The following is a 21,666-nucleotide window of genomic DNA, read 5'->3' as shown; positions in this document are numbered from 1 at the left end:
CCTCACTTGCCCCATGGGAAGGGCGCCGTTTTCATTGGGATGCATTCGTTGAGAAACGAAACTGAACGACCAACGAGACCGCTTCACCACGCGACCACGAATGGCCATTTTGTCTGATCTGGGCGAGTTCGTTAGACACTTCACGCTATGTTTTGGTTAGAGAGTTCTGGAATCTTGGATATTCTAACGGATCGCAGGTACAATTGCATAAAGCATCATGAAACCATATGAAAACCATTTAATTTCTTACGCTCAGGGATGCAAAAAGGAACACATTTCGAAACCAGCGAATCATGGCAGGCATGAGGCTAATCCCAAGAGTGATGACTTTCCTCTTTCTTCTTACTCATTGCCTGCTGTTAGAAAGACCTTTTTTGGCTACAAACTTTTCGATGTGTTTGAATTTCTCTGGCTCTTGATTAAAAATTGTCGAGATTCTTCTTCTTCTTTTTTTTTGGTAGTCTGCATGGCAAGAAAAAATACCTATCTTACAAATGGTCATAACCGGAAAAACCAATCAACGTAAAATTCAAGGACTTGAAAGGAGGAGCGGCAATAAGGGCCGTTCCTGGGTCCACCTTAGCTGGATTTCCTCAACTCTACTTAATTTTTTGCTCATTTTAGAACATATATTTTAAGGAATGCATCATGATCTGGTCATTTTCAGTATTTTCCTAGGTCTAATACTGACCTAAACATGAGTCTAAAGGCCATAAGTGTCGAAAAATGCGCATTTTTCGCCAAAATCGACCTTAGTCCAACGCTCATTTGGCCCAGTAAGTATAAGACCCAAAAAGAGACCAAAAATTACCAAATCATGATTCGTTCCGTAAAACACAGACCTTCAATCGGCAAAAAATCGGAGAGTAGGTCCAATTCCCCTCCTTTCGAAAAAAACCAACCCCCAGAAGAACACAAATTCAAGTTCCTAGAAGTATTCTGGGACTTTTCAAGGCATCACGAAGGATCCCAGACCGCAAATCCTTTGCTCGAGGCAACAATAGATGGTGTGGTGTCCCATGCACATATTGCACATTGCGCTCACTGCACGGGGACGGTCGCGCGCCTTTCAACACCCCACTCCAACCATCCTCCCGCGTCGCTCCATTCCACCCTCCCTCCATGCCGGCGCACCCCTTTTAATCCCCGCATTCTCCGGACAGCGCGAATCTGTTTGCTTCTTACTGTCGCCGAGGCCATACCCCGAAAAATTAGTGGCAGACTAGCGCGTGCCCAATCGTAAATTTTCTGTCCCTCGCATCCCGGCCGCGGTGCATTCCAATGAGATATCGAATCGCCCTCTTTCCCTCACTCGGGCCCGGATGTAAAGTAGATGTGATCATTACCGCAGATGCATGGATAGTTGGGCTTAGTTGTGACGTAAATGGCGCTTTATTCATTTTCTATGTCTTTCTCGTGCATTCAAGCCAACTCACTCCCTGAAAGCTGTCATATTTTCGTTACTCCGCTCAAGTTTATTAGTTTCTAATTTATTAATATGAATAGGTGCTGCATCTTTCTGCTGAACTATCACAAGCGCCATGCGGCGTTAAAAATTTCTGCCACCATTTCATTTTTTTAATAAAGAAATTTTTCAACGAAGTGGTCCGAAAATCTCACTGACATTTCTTCGCGCTGCCGATAATTTTGAGTGAGATTTTTAAACAAATTCAACCGACAATTTCTCTGTAAAGGAATAAAATGGCGGCGTAAATTATTAAACGTCGCATGGCGCTTGTGATACTTCGGCCGGAAGGTGACGATATTTGGATCGTGACATTAAGTGGTCTAATGCTACGACGAAAAAAAATATAATAATCTGCTGTCTGAAAAGCTGATACCTACTCAACAATTCAACATTCCTTTTATCGTCTTGTAATGTAAATTTGTCAAGATGTTCGTAGTTGCATACATTCTTTCCAGAATTTTATGTAAAAATGCATGCAAGCTAAAATGTGTAGAATCAAGCCTCAAAACTAGTTCTCAAAATTTCATTTTGACTTAGAGTTAATGGAAATCGCCCATAAACGGTTACTTTTCTGCTTATCTTTATCTTATTGAATCATGTTGCAAATATGCTTTTTTTATGTACAAAAAGTCCAGCCTTTTCATCATAATCTGCTGTTTTATTAATCATGTATTGAAAAGGATTAATGAAAGAAGTGCTGTGATAAGAACTTTGGTGAGGTGCTAAGTTATGATTCTAAGACTTTAGTTTTCTGATACTAATATGTGCTCAAGTCACTTTAAGTATTTTAACAACCACATACTGCACCTCAACGTAGATCATGATTTGAGGAAAAGGTTTAGAGGTCCTAGGTGCCTAATAATCCTAAGTTCTCTTGCAGTCAGTTTCTACTGTCTTTTTCAAACATTATTAGAACATTTCATCAGATTCCCATTAGACTAAATGATTACTTTGAGAACAATTCTCTAGATTCCCATCATTTAAGGACCGTCACATAGTTTTCCCTAGGTATTTCAGTATTCCATTTTATTTCAGTTTCTAGAGGATCACAAAAATCCTGAGCAACTAATATCATTAGGCCTCTGGAAAACGATAATTGAGTATTAAGAAGGTTTTCTCAAACTTCATGAGGACCCTCAGGTACAAATTTGAGGGATTTTTTCATATACTTGTGAGAGAAACCTACGTAAATTTTGCTCTGGATGCCAAGAAAACTTAGGAAAAATTTCTGAGACTCCTGCCCTATTTTGACAAATTACACTAGTCTCTCTGGCAGTAACAACTTTAATTTTTTTTTTTATTAAGACTCTTCTGGATCTTGTGTTTGCTTAATCTTGCCCCACTAGCCGAAATAAATTATCTACCCAATTGACATTCAAACATCTCTTCTTATATCGAGAAAGTCCTAAGATTGAAATCAAAGCAGCAGCCGTCCCTCCACCCAGACCAACCACCCCCCCCCCCCCCCCCCCCCACGCCGATGGTATACCTACTGGTAGTTCCGGTGAGACCTTTTCCCAACAGACCACCTGATTTCTTATAGCCACAACTTTTTATCTCTATTGTACTTCTTTTCTTATGTATAATCTTTTCTCTTTTTGTCTGTTTTTTTACATAACCTCTGTAACATTTATAAGTAACCAATAAACAAATAAAGGTCTTTAAAAAAAAAAAAAAAAAAAAAATTGACATTCAAGTATATCACAAGGTATACCTACTTACATATCAAATGATAAACAAATTGTGAAAAATCTATTGAATTATTTCTAAATCCAATGCGTTTCTCTTTGTACACTCAACATAGATGCATCCTAGCCAAGGGCAGTTTTAAAATCAAACAATGAAGACAAGAAGAAAAAAATTTACTACTTGCCGGCTTAATTTGATTTGGTGGTTTAAGTGCTTGCTCTGCAAACCCAAGTCCCAGGTTAAATTCCTTACCAGGCAACCGAAGTTTGATAGTCCTAAGCACAGATTTTCTTTTCTATTTTTTTACAATTCACATAGCCTTCAAGGGCTAATCTCATTTGTCTTACAAGGCGACCCAAGTACCTATTCCTACGTCACTTTGTTGACCTAAACATACAAACTCTACTTACTGAGACAACTATAATCCTTCGACCTACAACATCTAGGTTGTTCACTCTTCCGCAGTTATCTCTCTAGAATTTTAGCAATTCCTTCCATGGCCAATTCCTAAACCTGTTTAGTTGCTGGGGTTCCAAGCACCCCAAGTTGCCTTGGACTTGTTATTGAATAGGGAAGGTAAGTGCAACATTCGCTCTAGGAGTACTTGAAATATATATAAAAATAAAAAAAAAATCCTTATCCTAACTGCTCAATTAATGGGTTAATGGCTGATTGGCCATTTCAGTTAGCTGTTGGGCTGTTCAGTTAGACTTTCCTTTCTGGGAGCGTTTGACATATTCTGATTTGCATTAATCATTAAACCTATAAAAGAAGTAGGTACTTAAGAAGGCTCTTGGTGATGGATCTAGAGAGCTGTTGGTCTCTTCAGCCTCACACAGGTGAATGGGTCAACCAGATATACCTACATGAGGAATGAACTCATGGATGAAAAAAATCATTATACGAAGTGACAACTGCAGCTTACTGACCCTTCACTGCCAGCAGAGGCATTTCCTTCGTACCTAAGTGATGCATTTTACATCCCCCCCCCCCCTCTAAAATCAACAAATATTTAGGGGCTAATTCTGCTCTTGGTCCCCCATCCTCTTGCGCCCAGCTTCATATAACCCTTGCCAGAGACCATCGTCGCAGGAATCGAACCTAGGATTTCCTGATCGTTGGGCCAGTGCTAAAGCCACTACAGCAAGTGACCAAATAAAAATTTCGGTACGTATCATTGCTGGACTCACCATGGTGGAATAAGGCTGATTGCTGAGCTGGATACCATCTTGCGACAACTTTTCTTTGAGGAGAGATTTCAACTGAAGCCTGGGGATTCTAACCAACTCGGCTTTGCCCTCCTCATACTCGTCATGGTAGGCATGCAACTCTTGGACACTGCCCGTGCTGGAGGATCCCGCAGAAGCAGAATTCTTGGACGGAAGCTCTTTATCAGAGGTTTTCCCGGTGCCCGAGGAGGCCCTGGAGGACCTGATACTCGCACTATCACACAAACATTCCTCCTGGATGGCCGCGGATTCCTCGAGAGTGAAGTAAACAGACGCGGCACCCTCTTCGCGGAGAGTTCGCACTGATTGAAGCAATCTGTGCCGATGGGTCGAGTTAAAAACACCGATAGCATCTAAATCCGGATCACCGACTTGCTTGCAAATTTCCAAGTCATCGTAACCGTTATCAAGGAAGGACTCGGCGTACTGGCCCAAATGCAGGGACTTCAACCACTCGACCACGATATTGCCACTGCTTGTGGCCGATGACATGGTGAAAACACACACGAACACGACACGAAACACACAGAGCACATTTAGCACGACGTTCCCATCGCGGGGACGAGTATAAACACAAATTCAACACGTTGCAACGGACGCAGACGCGAAGCGGATAAGTCACTGACTCCGCCACTCACGAATTCACGCGACTGAAACGGAATCAACAAACAGTCAAACACGGGCCGCGGCAGCAGCAGCGCCGAGCAGTCGCCGTGCAGACATATTGACATTCTCCTGCGGCTTCCCAAAACTCCCCACAGAGTGCGTTAGTCATAGAATACATGCTTCCGTTGCGTTGCAGTGTTGCATTTCCGACTGCACGTGGTCGCGGATTCGACCGGATATGCAGGTGCCGAGGTGCGGATTACGGGACCCTGGGCAAAATGAATGCCTCACTGCGAAAACTGCCGAACTTTATTAAAATGAAATTTCTGTGTTAATGCTGGTAAGTACAATTTGGGGCCATGCACATCTTGTTTTATTCCCATTTTAAATTGGAAAAAAGTATTTCTCGCTTGTTTCAAAAAGTGGCAAAAAAAAACGTTCCGGGTTTTTAAACTTTTAAGGGACCGAAAGATTTCTTTGTTCCGCTGTGCGATTATTTTCGGGAATGGAATGAAAAACGTCATAAACATTCGTTTTTACCGAGAATGTTCAGCTAAATTGGTTATACCTAGAATTTTTTTTTCACAGCATTGGGCACTTTTTGAGACAGTTTCATTCAAGTTAAATTTGGCTCTTAGAAAATTTTATTGAAAAAAATCTATGGAGGATTTTATTTTTGTAAAAATCGGTTTTTTCAAAAGGCAATGCTTCTAAGAGGCTATTTGACAAACTGACAAAAAAAAGGTCCTTGTATGCAATGAGGCTAAATGAGTTCTTATTTTTACGGAGAACCAACTCTGGATCACTCAATTTGTTCATCAATCAATAACTTTGCTGAGAGCCTGACAAAATACAAAAAAAGGATTTAGCTTAAGGGATTGGACAATCTCGTAGATATGAAACAGCCTTAAAATCTAAGTTTATAAAATACAAATTGTGGAAAATGGAGGTAAAAATCTTTCCCCTGATATTTTAGACAGAAAAAGTATTCTTCAAACTTGTTGCTTCCTTTAAAAATCCAAATCTGTCATTATTTCTGAGGCATACTCATTAGTATTCGTTAACTTTCATTTAGATTTTACGGCAGAATACACAACAGCTACACGTCTAAGAATACTTCATCCGGTTCTTTCCCAATGATACCTGTTTAAGAAATCATAGGCCTAAGTTAAAAGTACTCAAATATAAAATATTGCATTTGATTGGTCAAACTGAACTGTAAATTTTTACAGCCGGACATTTTCAAACGTCATTTAAGATTGTCAAAATATATTTTTCAAGACTGACCAGCTGAAATGTGCCTCTAGATGTAACCGCTCTGTTTTAGCCAATAGTTCAAAGTAAAACTAGAATTTCAGCAAAATTAATTGGACACTACGATGTTCATAATTCATTCATCATCAGTGTGGATTCACCTTATCTGAATATTTTTCCAAATTGATGATTTCATAAGGTAAAAAAAAAACTTTGGAAAAAAAAGTAGAACAAGAAGAAGGATTCACTTAGAAAAATTTATTTCATTTATTAAAATTGAAATTGATCATTACATGAAATGAAAGAACAGGGAAATATCTCGCACTTACACTATCTTCCACAGAAAATAAATTAAGACATTATTAAAAAATAATACAAGACAGATTAGGATTGGGAATTCTGATTAATTTAATTCCATGGGAGCACTGACTGACATCAAACATACTTTGATGATAGAAAATAATCAGGGGGAAAAAACGATAATTTAAAAGGAGTTAAAATAAAGAGCTACAATGATACGACTACCAGTCCATAGGCTCATTTCTGCAACAATTCTGAGAAATTGGATACCTCAAATTTAAGTGTGATCTTAAAAACGGAGGATTTTCTGCTATATTGCTTGATACTGGATAATTGCTAAAGATTCTTTGATCAAATGATGTGAAATCAAATTAAGCAGATTGGATAAAAATTGATAAGATATATTGTCTTGACTGGATCGGTTTTAAACATAAAACTTACATTTTCAAACTTGCTTAAATGAAATAAAAATTAAAGCATTTACAGTGATTCTCATCAATGCAACAAAATTTAAACTGATTAATTGATCATTGGAAAAGGGGAAAACAGAAAAGTGATATTTTAATGGCTAAAATATAGAAAAAATATTATGATCATTTGAAAAAAGGATTCATACGCTTAAAACAATAGGGTGATTCTCGTCCATCATATGGCTGGAAAAGTTTGAAGTGGAAGGATGATAGCATAATCAAACACAATGATTTAAAAAGCGAAACCGAAGTTATAATCGAGCTTGGTCAAAATAATTATCCTCCTTCCGATATTCAATGAGTAGATAAAAAACTATAGATTAAAAATATGTGATAACAACAAAATGTGATTGACGATCAGTGCGATAATTGGACTAAAATTATCTACTAATTATGCAAACTAGCTCTGGATGAGTTAATTATAATCTGCTCAAGAGGGTACCATATACCTTGGATAATTGAAAGTAAAAAATTACACTCATTCTTATATTTTCCGATTAAGAGCACTTGAAATGAGCCTTATGCATTTCTTAGTATTCTTGAGATACTGGAATATTTTTCATCTTCATTGATCCAGAATGATGCTACTTCTGTTTCAAATGCCCAGCAACTCAGAAAAGTTAATGCTTCATTTATATTTTTGACAAGCGAAGGCCAAGATGATTGGCAATTCATTAATTTTCACACAAGTTTATGCTTCTTAGCTCCTGAGCTAAAAGACATTTTACTCTAGAAGGATTATTTGCAAACCTTACGTAACACTCAGATTTAGTTATCATTATTATACTAAAAAAAAAAAAAAAAATAAAGCAAACAAACGAAGGGGGCATAAGACGAAAATTAAATTAGATGAAAGTTTGAAAAGTCTTCTTCACCAATGTAGTGTTTCAAATATAAACACTGATCCACAGCAAGAGTTGATGCATCAAAAAAAAATTGAAGGACAATTTGTTGGATAAATGCTCATGTTTTTCCTACGGAGACTGAATTATCACTTGTGTTTTAGTGTAGGAATTCATTAATAATCCATGAGGAAAAGCACAAATAATATAAAAGGCAATAATTTAAGAGAATTAAAGACAACTTTCGCAATCATCTAACTAAAAGAAAAGGTTTCGAAATTTAAACTTCTGATTGATTGAATGGAATCAGCTGAGTAGATGCTTCAAAATCACTTGATAGAAATTTTTAAACTAAAATTCGTGGCTAGAGCAACTTTGATGAACAACCTCGTCCATCTAAAATCATTTGCTCATAAACTTTAAGTCTACTGAAGCTCTGATTTGCATCATGTTAGAAAAGTATTCTTTGGATGATGAAATCAAAAATAAAATTATCGACGTAACGATTAAATCTAGCAGCTACAGAGAAAATAAACGGCAAACAAAATTACAACTATATACAACTAAATTGAAAAAGGATTGAAAAAGGTAACTCAAAATGGCAAGAGATTTCATTGACAGTACGAAGCCAGTTGGATCACAAAAGCATTCAAAGAAAAAACATTCATGATCAAAAGATCTTTTGAACAACATGCGAGGTAATTCGTTTGTTCTAAGAAGCTTGAGCCATAATTCTTTTGTTTAAATAATGTTCATGAAACCAGAAATAATAAAGGTTATTGACTTCATTTAGGTGAATTCTTTAAGAATAGTTTCAATGAACTTACAGGAATACTATGTCCATTTTGTTAGACTTACACAGATACGGTGTCTTCTTTCTCTAGTTGGGAATGCTAATTAGTAGCAGAGATCAATTATCCACTTCTACAATGAGAAAATGAAGTTAATGGTGTGTAGAATAAAAAAATGATGAACTTAATTCAATGAAAAGGAAAACTTAAGGGGAATGGTGAGTTTAGCTAAAGTTTGCCATTTTAAGTTAACGATCTTAACAAATACTTTAGTAGTCCTCCAAAGAACTGTCTCAGAAAATTTCCCTACAGAGATAGTTTGAAATGAAATTATGATCGGTTGAAAAATAATTTCTCTAGGAGAACAATGAATTCAAGACTCTGCAAAAGCTGCGATACTTTCATGCAAAAAGACTTAGAATTAGGAGTTTCACTTGGCAGCGAACAAACAGGTTGAGAGAGTCGCTGTGCAAGAGACAATGGATTACTCATTGTAAAAAAATTTGCGAATCAAACTAGAGTAAATGATTTTACAATACTAGACCAGCAATTTTGGCTGCTCCCACGGAAAAATGTCGCGTCCAAAGTGTCCATAGGTGCTCGTTTTCTGGTAAATTGGGTTACGAAGGTTCAGGTCTCTGAAAACAATTAGAGACAAAGTAAATTGATTGAGGCCTATGCTAAATAAGAAGAGGAATATCATGGCCCGGAAACCAAGAGAAAGAGTTACACTAAAAGCTTTGGTGGTTGTAAAACACTTTAAATTTTTTGATCACCTGATAAACAAAAATAATGGGTCCATCTCCCTTTTTAACACACTGTTACTATCCACAGTTAAGCCTAACAATTTTTTAGTGCTCGTAAATTTTCCAATCACTACTGGAGTACCATCTCGAAGAATTTTCTTTCATAGAAAAACAATTCAGCTGTCATTTCACATCAAAGAAAACATTACTTTTGATTTTGCGGCCTTGTACTTATCAGTATCCTTGTGTTGATCAGTATTGCGCTTTGAACAATGATTTTTTAATCAAATGTTATGCCCATCCTCAGAGTGCAAGAGGACACTTGTAGTCTAATGATACAAATTTTATGAAGAAACAGGAAGATCAATGACTTACCGCACAATTTTACCAGGCCGCAGGTCGAAGTTCCTCTTGACAATTTCAAGAAGTTCCTTCTGAGTTTTCTTTGCTGTTCCATATTCAAATAAAGTAATGGAGATGGGTTCTGCGACTCCAATGGCATAAGAAACCTGTCGATCAAAAATGAAAAAGTTCATTCTCATCCATTTGAATTGAATGTAGGTAGGTAGAATTGTTTGTTACACCAACAGTTAGAGCATAGCAACATCAATGGCAGTACTCCTCAAGTATCTCAGTTCCCTACGTTGCGAACTTTCAATAATATTTTATATTATGTCTATAAAATATATTTACACATGGTTTTAATTTAATATATTATAATCATATTTTATTATTACAAGAAGAACAACTAAAGGTCAGTTCTTAAATACTTTCTGCGTTTTTCTTCTTTGTACACAGCAAATTCTGAGATAACTTCAAGGAATGGTGTTGATTTGTTCTCTTTTAAAAGAATAAGAACATTGGAGAAATTTTCCAACACCGCAAATAAAGGACATAGTCTGGTAGTCTCACTGTTGATATTTAACATTGCATTAATCTCAGGTGAGATTAAAATACATACCGAATATACAAGATCTGAACTAAAGAAAACATAAAAAGTTTTCACTTGAAACTCATGAGTAGAAAATCGATTTGCACGACAGGAAATTCAGAAATCAACTTCTAAATTAAATATTAACAAGTATTGTTAGCACAGATCAACTGGAGGATGGATTATGCGAAGGACATCATTAGTATTTCTGCTATTTGACAAATGTTGACTGTACATGATTATATTAGGTTCAAGATTAGATTTCTAGACTTTCCACTGTGTGATTTTTTTCCTCGTGAAATTTGGAAGATATAATAAGAAGCTTTGTTGTTTAATTCATATCCTGTTTAATGGCCCATTGGATGCTACTGTATAACCCTCGAGCTCCGTCTGATTAAAGTCCCCTAGTATTGAGATTTAAGGGATAAGGAATCCATTTCTGAAAGCCTCTTGAATTTTAGGCCTCCGAAGTGTCACAAACCGGAATAAAGATTAGATTTTCACCAATTCCAAAGATTATAAACAGGAATGAATAGGGGGAACTAGGGGTACGTCAGGAAACAAACAGAATGAGAGAGAGAACAAAGGAAAGGAATTCAAGAATGAATTGATCAAAGATTACAAAAAAATGTTCTATCTGTGTAATCTTCATTTCGATGTGTGGCATCCATGAACCGACTTGTCTTAAATCTTCCTACAAAGGGACTCTAGGTCTACTCGGCCCCATGTGTGGTTCGGTTCTGAACACAGAACAGTTCCTTTATAAAATGACAGCCATACTCAGTGTTCCCGGGTGCTCCGTGTGCGAGATCCGTACGCTCTACCGCTCTCTGTGCTGCTATTGGCTGAGCATCATTCTGTGACGTCACGCGTACGGATATTTTAAGATAGGAAGCATTTTCCCATAAGGTTTTGGTCCGTACGCGGTCCGTGTCAGTATAGGGAATGCCCGTGCGGTATGGATAAATCCGTACACTTGGGATCACTGGCCATACTTCTCATTAATTTGAATATTATGGAATAAAGGAAATTAAACTCACCTGGACGAGGCAACGTCTGCAGAGTCCTGATTTAACTAGGGATTTAGCAACCCACCGCGCGGCATAAGCAGCTGAACGATCCACTTTTGTGAAGTCCTTGCCAGAAAATGCACCACCACCATGTGCTCCCCATCCACCATATGTGTCCACAATGATCTTTCGGCCCGTTAAACCAGCATCACACTACATTAATAAGAAGACTGAATTATTACAAAGAATTGTTCCTTCTTGCATAGTATCAATTAAAATGCTTTAAGACTAACTAAGTTTTCTATCAACAGAATAAGCCTGTTCAGTAATTTTTAATTTTATTTATTGCACATCTGAAGAGTAGACTGCACACAATTCACACAAACTTTTCCGTTTTTTTTAGAGCAATTCCAACCCATGAAATTAGTTTCCCTTTGAAAAATAAAATAGCAACAGAGATTTTGAAGCAATGTAACTTAAATACGCATTTATGCAGTTTCAACGTTGCTATATGTATTGACCACAGATAAACGGTCATATCAGGCATTTCATTGAATGCCTAGGCTGATTGTCAAATTTTGAAAGTTTACAAAGTTTTAAATGTTTGCAGAAAGATCTCTAGATTTTCAATATTTATAAAGTTGGAATTAATCGAATTAGAAGCTATTATTATAGGTTCTTTTCTAAAATGTACCTTACATATTCTTGACTTAGGTATGGTAAAAACTCTGAAATTCATAAAAAGCTACACATTTAGAGATATGTGTCCATTGAAGGGCTAAAAGTCATTAGAACAACGATAGAATGATGCAAATTTTCACGAAGAATTCCTTCCTGCTAAGACAAAAAATTATTTTGTCCAAAATAAGCAACAGACTTAGAATTGCAATCTGAGTAAGAATAATTGTGTAATTAAGCTAGTGTATTTGCTGGAGAGCCTGATTTGACCATTGGCCTGCAACACATATTATTGAAACTCAAGAATTTTGATACACACAAGTTGAGCAGGGTTGCCATAGTTTTTTCATCATCAAATTCCCTGACTTTCCCTGACTCCAAAATTTTCAGATTCCCTGAAATTTCAATAAAACTTGTTTTCCCTTTAAATTACGCTCACTTCTGCTAAACGCACCACACTCAATGCCCTGACTTCTCCTTTGAATTTCCTGACTTTTTGACTTTTCCCGGTCGGCTCTAATTCCATGACTTTTCCCGTTTTCCAGATTTTCGCCAACCCTGTTGAGTTAATTACTAGTCTCTTTGAGGGTGAAATAACTCTTAAATATTATCCTTGGATATTTGCATGGTGAGAAAAAATAATAGGAGGGTCCGAGAACTGATGCAAGAAAAAAACTTACTCTTGGTCCTCCCAGAACAAACTGGCCGCAAGGGTTGATGTGGAACATGGTTTTGTCATCTAAATACTTTGTCGGTATCACTTCTTTGATGACTTTGTTCATTATTTCGGAGCGAAGTTCTTCCAAGGTAATTTTTTCCGAGTGTTGAATTGAAACCACAACTGTATGCACTCGCAGGGGCACACAGGCACCATGCTGGAAGCAATACTCACAGGTGACCTGTCAACGAGGAAAAAAGTTGAGAACTACATGTAATAGAAATGTAAAAGATATTATCAAATCTCAAAGCTTTGGTTTTGTTTTTGAAGAAGTTTCTTTCAAACGCAAATCGAATGAATCTTCATGAGATCTCTGGGATCTAAACACCATGACTGTAAAAAAAGTAAACATAACAAGAGTACGGCTAAACAGTTAAAATAGAGCTAAAAAGAGATTAAATTGTTTACTTAATCCACAGCACATGATGAGATTGAGCTTCTCTGCACTTAAGGCACCTTGATAGTGAAATTGCATTTGCATTTTTTGGTTTAATGCATGCATCTTAACTTTTTTGCAGTAAGTTATATAAGGAAAAAATGATGCCAATCCAATTAAAAGCTTTTGCTGGGGGGGGGGGGGGGGGGAGGGATGCATCAGGGGAAAAGTACAGGTCTATTTGGCAGCGTTGGAAAACTGCAAATTTCCTGGAAGTATGGATTGTAGAAAAGTGGTTCTAGACTAATTTCGATAAGATGATTAGGGCAAAGGACCTTTCTTAACTATTTATCACAGAGAGAACACTCACCTGGGTCTTAGAATCCGGTCGTGCCCACCAGAATACTCCACTGCGTCGCATATCAGCTATTCTTTCATTTAATTTGTGAGCCAGAACAACCGTTAAGGGCATACATTCTTCAGTTTCATCTGTTGCATAACCGAACATCAAACCCTAGAAGAAAGAAGGCAAGCTTAGTTGAGACATGAAACATTCCGGAGGAAACTTGGCTGCTGGAAATTGAAGCAAACGGCAGAGCATTTATTTGTCACATGAATTCTTTAACCTAATGAAAAATCCCATGATTTTAGAATTCATCCAGCAAGCAGGGTTAAATGTGGGCTTAACGGACTCCTAGGAGTAAATTTCAATGGAGCTTCTTTAATTTTTACATGCTATTCAGGTGATTAACAGGAAGAACTTGGGACGAAGATTGCACCTTTAAATCGTTTAAGGGAGGGGTTTGGTTGCCGAGAGGGGTAAATTCTGTAACATCTATTCTTCGAGTCCAACATTTCTTAATATGGTTTAAATATACGATAGATTTGAAGAGAATCCTGAGTTTGAACTATTTAGGTGTATTTCACAAGATGACAACACCACACTTGTTTAGGGTGCGCAACAGCAAAAAGATAATTATACCAGAGAATGTTCAGTATTGGTAAGACTTATCTTGCTTTTAAAAGAAATCTGTAATTTTGCAAATTATTCTCATTCAAAAAGTAAAGAAGAAAAAAATAAATCCGATTATATTTGCAGATCAGATAATATGCTCTCTACTCTGATTTAAGGTGAATTTTATAAAAGTTAGATCGACAAGATCCTTGGTTGTTCAGTTCTCTTGTGCCCTAATCTCTACCTCTCCGCACTCAGCAATCGTCATTGAAAAAGTAAAGGGGGCTTAGTATTGAAGCATTGTGAACTTGTGTGATGTCCTTTCGCTGAATCTCTCCAACTAATTTCATCCCTGACTTTCCCGGTTTTCTCACTCAACAGACACCTTGGACTGGTAACGCCACCAAAAAACTGTTCTTAAATTGGAAAGAATATTTTTTCTGATGGCAAGATAACAAGAATTACTGAGCTTCAAGAGATGACACTAAACTCACTGATAATAGGGTAAGAAAACATAATTTCCTGCGTGTCTTCTTTAAGAATATTTTTAAGGAATTTGGACTTAGTTCAAAGCTAAGAGTAATCTGATCTGCAAATATATTTTCATTTTTCCGTCTTCAGTGTTTTTTTCTGACGGCAAAATGCGATGGACTCTCTGGATGACCCCCTTACACTCATACAGTTCAATGGGCCTGTTGCATGCAAGAGATACAGCCGCGCGAATAGACTTTTTAGAGGTTAAATGACACGAAAATTACGATGGTCACATTAAAAAAGTCTGAAATACACTCCTTACTGCGCAATTTGCGTTGTCAGGAACGCGCTTTTTCAAATTTCCCGCGTCTGGGGGCAGTTTTCTAATCACCGGAAACGAGCAAACGGCGGGCTCGGTGATTTCCGGAAGATGCCGAGTCGTTGTTGTTGTTGTTATTTTTTCCTTCAGTTTGTTTACAAACCCAACGTGATCTCTTATAGTGGTCCATATACGCTTTATGCGGTAACCAAATCGATCAACTTTTAAATATCCAACGCAATCCTTCTACATTTCATTTCACGATATCACGAGCTCCGATTTTTAGGTTATGTTGTCAGTTTTAGTTGACCGGAAATAGCCGCGAGTTGCCGTTAATTGTTTCCGTTAGAACACTGCCCCCAGACGCGGGAAATTTGAAAAAGCGCGTTCCTCACAACGCAAAATGCGCATTAAGGAGTGTATTTCAGACTTTTTTAATGTGACCATCGTAATTTTCGTGTCATTTAACCTCTGAAAAGTCTATTCGCACGGCTGTATCTCTTGCATGCAACAGGCCCATTGTTCATCCATCCTTCTTCCGTGTATACCACTATATTTGAATACCTTCTGAATAGATTGAGGCACGTATCTCCTTGATTGAAGATACTTCTCCATCTGCAGAATATTTTTTCTCTCTCTTTGATGGAAAAATGTAAAGAGATAAATAATAGTTTTAAGGTAAGGCTGAGGGATACAGTTGAAATCAAAACTTGGGGAAAAAGAGGAAAGGAAAACCTTACAATGCGAAGGAATCGGGATCATGCGTATGGATGTAAGAAAAATCAAGCTCTTAGGCTTCCTAAGACAGAAACTTGATCAATAGCTCCTCATGAATAATAATTGTGAGGTTCGTCCAATGAAAAACGATACTGGAATAGTCTCTGGCTTGAGGTGCATTTTTCACGATCTGTCTACAGTTAGTCACCAAACTATTTTTGCTAAGATCATAAACGAATATTTGAACAAGTAACAAGTTTAATTCAAAATTCACTTGCTAAATCTTAGTCATGACACAAAAATGATGTGTGTAAATTATAACTGACAAAATGTGGCTCCTGATGATACAATGAGTTTAGATATCATGAGTTTGACCTTTACTATTATACCTAGCATCCAACTTTCTTCAATTATTAAGCAAGGAAGGAAAGAGTTACATTCTAAGCTGGTTCTCTTGCTTGTAAAGAAAGAGTGAAAAAGAAACTGAATATAATAATTCAAATGGTTCAAAAATCAGTACGATCAGAGGGAACTAGAAAGACATGAAGTCACACTAGGCACAGCAAGTGCGTTGTTTGTTAAACTGTTTTTATATGTGTATTTTTTTGTGTCTAGGGTTGCTGGTATTAAGGACAACCCGTAAGTATCTTCAGTACTGCTTTATGAACCTTCAAAAGAAACGGAAATAAAACGGAAAGCAACTCATGTTACAAACAAACTTACTCCACCTGTAGCTTAAAAATTTCAGATGACAGAATTATTTTATAAAAATCAGGAAATGAGAAAAAAGCTTAAAAATCAAGAAAAGATTACTTCCAGACGTATATTGTTCTGGAGTTTGCCAGATTTCACACATGTTGATACAGATTACAGCATCGTTCGGAAGATTTTGTGAATGTGCTTCCAACAAAATTTCTAAAGGAAATTATCATGTTTATACTTAGGTTAAACTGGTTTTTGAAGATTGATGAAGCTGTTTTAAAATTGAAATTAGTTTGATTTATAATTTTGCCTGTGAACTGAACCAATCAGAGTACAGGCAGACATCACGCAATGATCAAGTTACAGCCCTGACACAATCAATATCATTAGCAAAGAGGTAGGTTGTTTCATAGTTCAAAAGACTACATGTCAAAACACTCCGTAAAATGTAGTTCATCTTACCAGATTTAATAATCATCCATACTTGGTCTTTTAACTTTTTTGAAACAATAATAGTTTTGTCAAAATTAACCTTGGTCTTTTTGACAGCTACCGCTTCAAAATCTGACTGTCACATAACAACTGCACTTATGAATTACACAGGCTTCTCTTTCAACAGAAATGAGAGACCTGTTGAAAAAAGTCAAAAAGGGGGAGGGGAGAGGGAGAGATAGAATGAAGGAGTGAAACAGGAAACAGGCGTCCAACTCCTACCTGGTCACCAGCTCCTACTTCTTCTTGCGATCTATTAATATGAACACCAGCAGCAATGTTAGGTGACTGTTCGTCGATAGCAAGCATCACAGCGCATGTTTGGTAATCAAAACCTTTGTAATCAAATCGTAAAACAATAAAATGCAACGTTACAACCAAAGCAGCATCCAAGTCATATTTCAACAAGTTCAAGCTATGATGCATAGACTCTCGTCGTTTTTCAAATCCTTGTTACCCATTCAGCAATACCTAAAACTGAGTTGGATGAGGGGGAAAACTGTAGCTTAATTTGAATCCTTTCTCACTTGGCAAGAGGGGGAAGGTGCTAAAAGCCAATAAAATCACACAAAATTGCTACAGAATTTAAAAACAAAATTCCCTGATTTTCTTAAAACATAGTTTGGTAAAATTCCCTGACAATTATGAATATGCTAATAGATTGAGGAGACATAATTTGAAGTAGTTTCTATGCAAAATCTGTTTTTCAAAACGTCAAACCCATTAAGGTAAACAAATAGAGATGATTTAACAATTTTTCCTGGACACTTTCGTCATTTCTCCTGACATTTCCTGGTTTTCCCTGACTTTTTATAATTCCCTGACATTTGTAAGTTTTCCCAGTATTACAGGACCAAGGCAGCCCTAATCACATAGTGAGCATCAACTTTTAAAAAATTAACACATTAAGTCTGAAAAATTTAAATATTTGCTCTCAAGGGCGAAATATTTAAAGGTTATGGGGAAGAGGGTGAAATTATTGTAAAGTCTTGTTATTGGGATGTTTTTGGAGCATTTCAAAGGTTCTTCTTGACAAGATAAAATTGACACCCTCTGGTCATAATGTATTACATGTGCAAAGGTGGGGAAAAAAAACTGAGGATTGAAAGTTGAGTAAAGGACTCCACGCAGAATACAAAGTAATTTGATTGTGATTTCTCTGTGCAAAGCTCCCGAACAGCAGGGCCAAAAAATGAATTTTTTTTCACTTTCCTTTGTAATATCTAGTAAAAATGTTACAACATCTGGTTAGTGATTGTGAAGAGCTTTTTTTCCTTGCAGGCCTGGCAACAGCTCACATCTCCATGCGAATATGCTTGCCGAAAAATTATTATCAGCCCCACTTTTCTCAAAATAGACACCTAGAAAATTTGCCACCTCATTGTGCTCATGAGGCCGTTAGCGACATCATATCAAATAATACCGAAACTTAGCAGGCTCCAAATTTTTCGGTATTCTGTGCGTAGTCCTTTAGACGGGTTCAAGAAGCTATGAAGCATCTGCCAAGGAAGGAAGAACTTACATTAAGTGACAGGTCTCCAGTTTTTCTTTTCTTTCCCTCACATCCCTACATCAATTTTACATATTGCTCAGCAGTGGTTGGAAAAAGACGGGACAAAACTTTAAGCCACCATGACAACATAGCAAGAAAAATAAAATACCATAAAATATGTTAAACACATGTATAAAACCTCTTGTGAGGTAAATACATAACACAACACAATACAGGCAGATATGCTGACTGGACCTTTAGACAGGTCAAAGGTATAAAGAATATCTCTTATGAGACTTAATATTTAGCATACTTACACAACACATCCCAAGAAAACTCGGTTGCGAGTTGAAAGGGTGTGTTCCTGTCTGCAATAACACTGCATTCCTTGGAGGAATCTGAAGCCTCTCTACTTTTCATGAAGAAAATGCCAACTTATGAGCTATCTCTTTTGAGAGGCAATCATTGGTGTGGTGTTTAACAGAGCAATATGGCTGAAATGACTGTTTGCGGGCCAGTACCTCTTGAGAGATCTTCATTTGACAAAGGATCTCTAGGGAGATCTTACTTGGAAACAGATGGCCTAGTATCCACCTCTTCAGAGGTTTATACCATTAACATTTCAGTCATATTTGCCCGAATATCTAACTGCCAATTGAATATTACTTAAAATTCCTTTAAATATGGGCTACTAGCTATGTATTCATTAATTATGAGAGTACAGAAGATTCATACAAAAGAATTCAGTGAGACTAGACTGAAAAAAAGATGATAAAAAAGGATGATTCCCAGTTTTTAAAAAAACTGACAGTTCCAGAGATCAGCTAGATATTGGAACTGAGAAAAACTTAGATGACCAGGTTAAGTGAAAGAATGTTACTTCTAATATGAACCAGGTACACTGGAATAACCTAAAATGGTAATTCTCTTTGGTAGGAAAGATTGATTCTTTAGATGTGACACAAATTTGCCTGAATTGATACCATGAACATTGTTCCCATGAAGCCAATACAAGACAGTGAAATGCATGCAGTGGACCAGATGTCTTGCCCATTAGTGGAGATTACGAAGCAGTTAGGATGTTTTGATATGACTTTTTAAGGCAATGAATGAACCAAAGCTTAACCCTATCGCCTTTACGCCGAGTTTTGTGTGACACTTAAGCTTATCGACTCCTTGGGAGCTTGATACACCATCATAGCAACATATCAGACCGATCAGTTTTACCAGTAAAAATGTAATTAGAACAGTTTTATTTTCATTCCAATGCGTGCTCTAGCATACATCCCCAATTTGCTCAAGCTACATTCATATTTAGGCAAGTTATGGCCCAGCACTTGTACATACTCTCTACTTCACATATTTTCTCTTTCATGGCAAGTTTCAATAAGTTTTCCAATAAGTCTTCAAAAATCCATTGCATATTTTGAATTGTGAGAGGGTAAAAATTTCAACTTGAGCTATTATAATGCTTCAGGGGTGCAAAAAGTTCTTAATCTCCCATTATTAGAAAGACAAACCCATTTCAAGGCAAAGAACATATTTCCTAAAAAATTATCAAAGCTATGACCTTTTTTTGGTCCTTTATTTACATATTGCCTCGATTTAGCAAAAAGCCTGCTAATTTCATGGAGACTTCCAAAGAAACAAGTAATTTTAACATTATTACAGGCTGATCTCCTAATTGTCAGAGCCCTCCCATTTCTTCGAGAATGAAGCCACGCAATCATGATCACATACTTGGGAACTTCCTGCACCCCTGGGACGCTTCATTACAAAATAATGCAATTTTGAGTTCCAGCTCACAAGTAGTGCCATCATATTGGTGCAAAGCAAAGTTGCCTCATTGCATGGATTACATCAATTTTTATCATAAATCTGAAGACTTTCAACAGTTATGCTTTATGCTGCATTAAAAAAATATAACAAAAATGAAATGAACAGAAGGGGAAAGATTCATCAATTGAAAAACTTATAGGACTTAGATCTTGGTGATAAAACTCAGTGAGCCATTGCCGTCTGTAGGAATGTATTACAAGAGCAAGTGCCTGAATGGGACGAAACGCAGCAAGCGGATGCTTTTGCACCCCTTTAAAAAAATTACTCCACGTTGTGGGACATGTTCATATACCTGATCCCCTGCTCCTATCATATCTTCAGCGCGATTGATGTGGACACCTTCGGCAATGTTCGGTGATTGTGCATCCATTGCCACTAAAACGTTGCATGTTTCATAATCGAATCCTAAAATTATTAAGCAATACGATTAAGTTTAAGATCCGTCTAATAGGCTGACATTCTTAGAAAGAGGGCATTATTCCTTGATGGAACCCCGCGGATCAAATTCTCCGAAAGACCACCTAAGACTAACTTGACAACAGATTTATTTTCCGAACTTCAAAGTGATTCTAGAGAGACTTAAATTAAATTTTAAAAAAAAGGTAAGTTTAACACCATCCAGCAGAGAAGATCTCTCTCTTAACTAGACCATGATAGAGGAAACCTCAAAAGTACACGGTCACAAACATTCAGATTATCTTTCTTTGTCTCACCTCTACCTCATCTACAATTCTGCAATTTTTACTTTATGGGTTTTTAACAGAGCAACTTTTGAGGGTTTTCTTTAAGTTTCCAAACCATTAAGGACCATAAATGGAAATGCATTGTGCCTTTGAGCAAGGCAGCATAGCTCACACTACAATTGCTTTTTAACCGAAATGCATTTTGGCTTTAATTCTTGATGACGTCATCAAAAGTTGACTTCCAAAACTTTTTCTGGCCTTCAAATGCAATTTACTTTTCTGAGCTAACTATTCTTCTTCTCCCAAAAGTTACGTTGGAAAATGCTGAGAGACATTGAGCCCAGCCAAAGCTTAATCCAAAAGTAAGTGTAATGTAAATAGGCATAAAGGCTTAATTCAATTTTATGGTGCAGAAAAGCCTTCCATGACTTCATTCTTTACGTAATTTTAGCCAACTTTAAAAAGTTAATGATTTTGAAAGCTATCATGAACAAGATGAATGGTCTTTAACTGTGATTTATTCTATACTGTGATTTCATATGATTGCTGTTTATGTACTGACTATTTCAAATTTAAGTAGCATTACAAGAAAGTCAAATTGATTTACAGATATTCCGCAAAACTAAATCTTGTCACTGGGCGCAGCTGACAGATAGATAATCAAACAATTTAAAATATTATGTTTTCACTTTCCAGTTATCTGGCCCGTTCCTCAAATTTTTGAATGATCTAAAAACCTCCGATGAATAAATTCTTAAGAATAGAGATCTGTCAATATTGGTCTGGCAAGAGCAGATAATATCAAGAGATAAAATTATGGCCTATTTAGAGGGAATGTGGCATTAGATGATTATATTCAGTGAGAGGTCTTGGGAAAATTTGACC

At 36.9% G+C, this 21,666-nt stretch overlaps 2 protein-coding genes across 7 annotated transcripts in view; both read right to left on the bottom strand.

Annotated features, from left to right (window-relative positions):
- LOC109039472 (uncharacterized) overlaps positions 1-5,097 on the bottom strand; it is a 303,868-nt gene extending 298,771 nt beyond the window's left edge. The window contains exon 1 of one of the 2 annotated variants that reach the window (XM_019054955.2): positions 4,348-5,097. In XM_019054955.2, coding sequence (XP_018910500.2) covers positions 4,348-4,878 — 531 coding nt within the window. In that variant the 5' untranslated portion in view covers positions 4,879-5,097. The remainder of the gene's footprint in view (positions 1-4,347) is intronic. The other variant, XM_019054956.2, reaches the window with a different exon arrangement.
- Positions 5,098-6,489: 1,392 nt separating this feature from the next.
- The window catches only part of Sam-S (S-adenosylmethionine Synthetase), a 35,486-nt gene continuing 20,309 nt past the window's right edge, over positions 6,490-21,666 (bottom strand). For 4 of the 5 annotated variants that reach the window (XM_019054967.2, XM_019054962.2, XM_019054964.2 and 1 more), the window contains 6 exons: positions 20,391-20,503; positions 13,479-13,622; positions 12,695-12,913; positions 11,367-11,549; positions 9,771-9,904; positions 6,490-9,287 (listed from right to left, as the gene is read on the bottom strand). In XM_019054967.2, coding sequence (XP_018910512.2) covers positions 9,188-9,287; positions 9,771-9,904; positions 11,367-11,549; positions 12,695-12,913; positions 13,479-13,622; positions 20,391-20,503 — 893 coding nt within the window. In that variant the 3' untranslated portion in view covers positions 6,490-9,187. Of the gene's footprint in view, positions 9,288-9,770; positions 9,905-11,366; positions 11,550-12,694; positions 12,914-13,478; positions 13,623-16,989; positions 17,103-20,390; positions 20,504-21,666 lie in introns of all 5 variants that reach the window. The other variant, XM_019054963.2, reaches the window with a different exon arrangement.

The sequence above is a fragment of the Bemisia tabaci genome, chromosome 1, assembly GCF_918797505.1.
Source record: "Bemisia tabaci chromosome 1, PGI_BMITA_v3".
NCBI classification, from domain to species: domain Eukaryota; kingdom Metazoa; phylum Arthropoda; class Insecta; order Hemiptera; family Aleyrodidae; genus Bemisia; species Bemisia tabaci.
The sequence above is the reverse complement of the archived record's forward strand: the minus strand, read 5'-3'. Positions and strand labels throughout refer to the sequence as shown.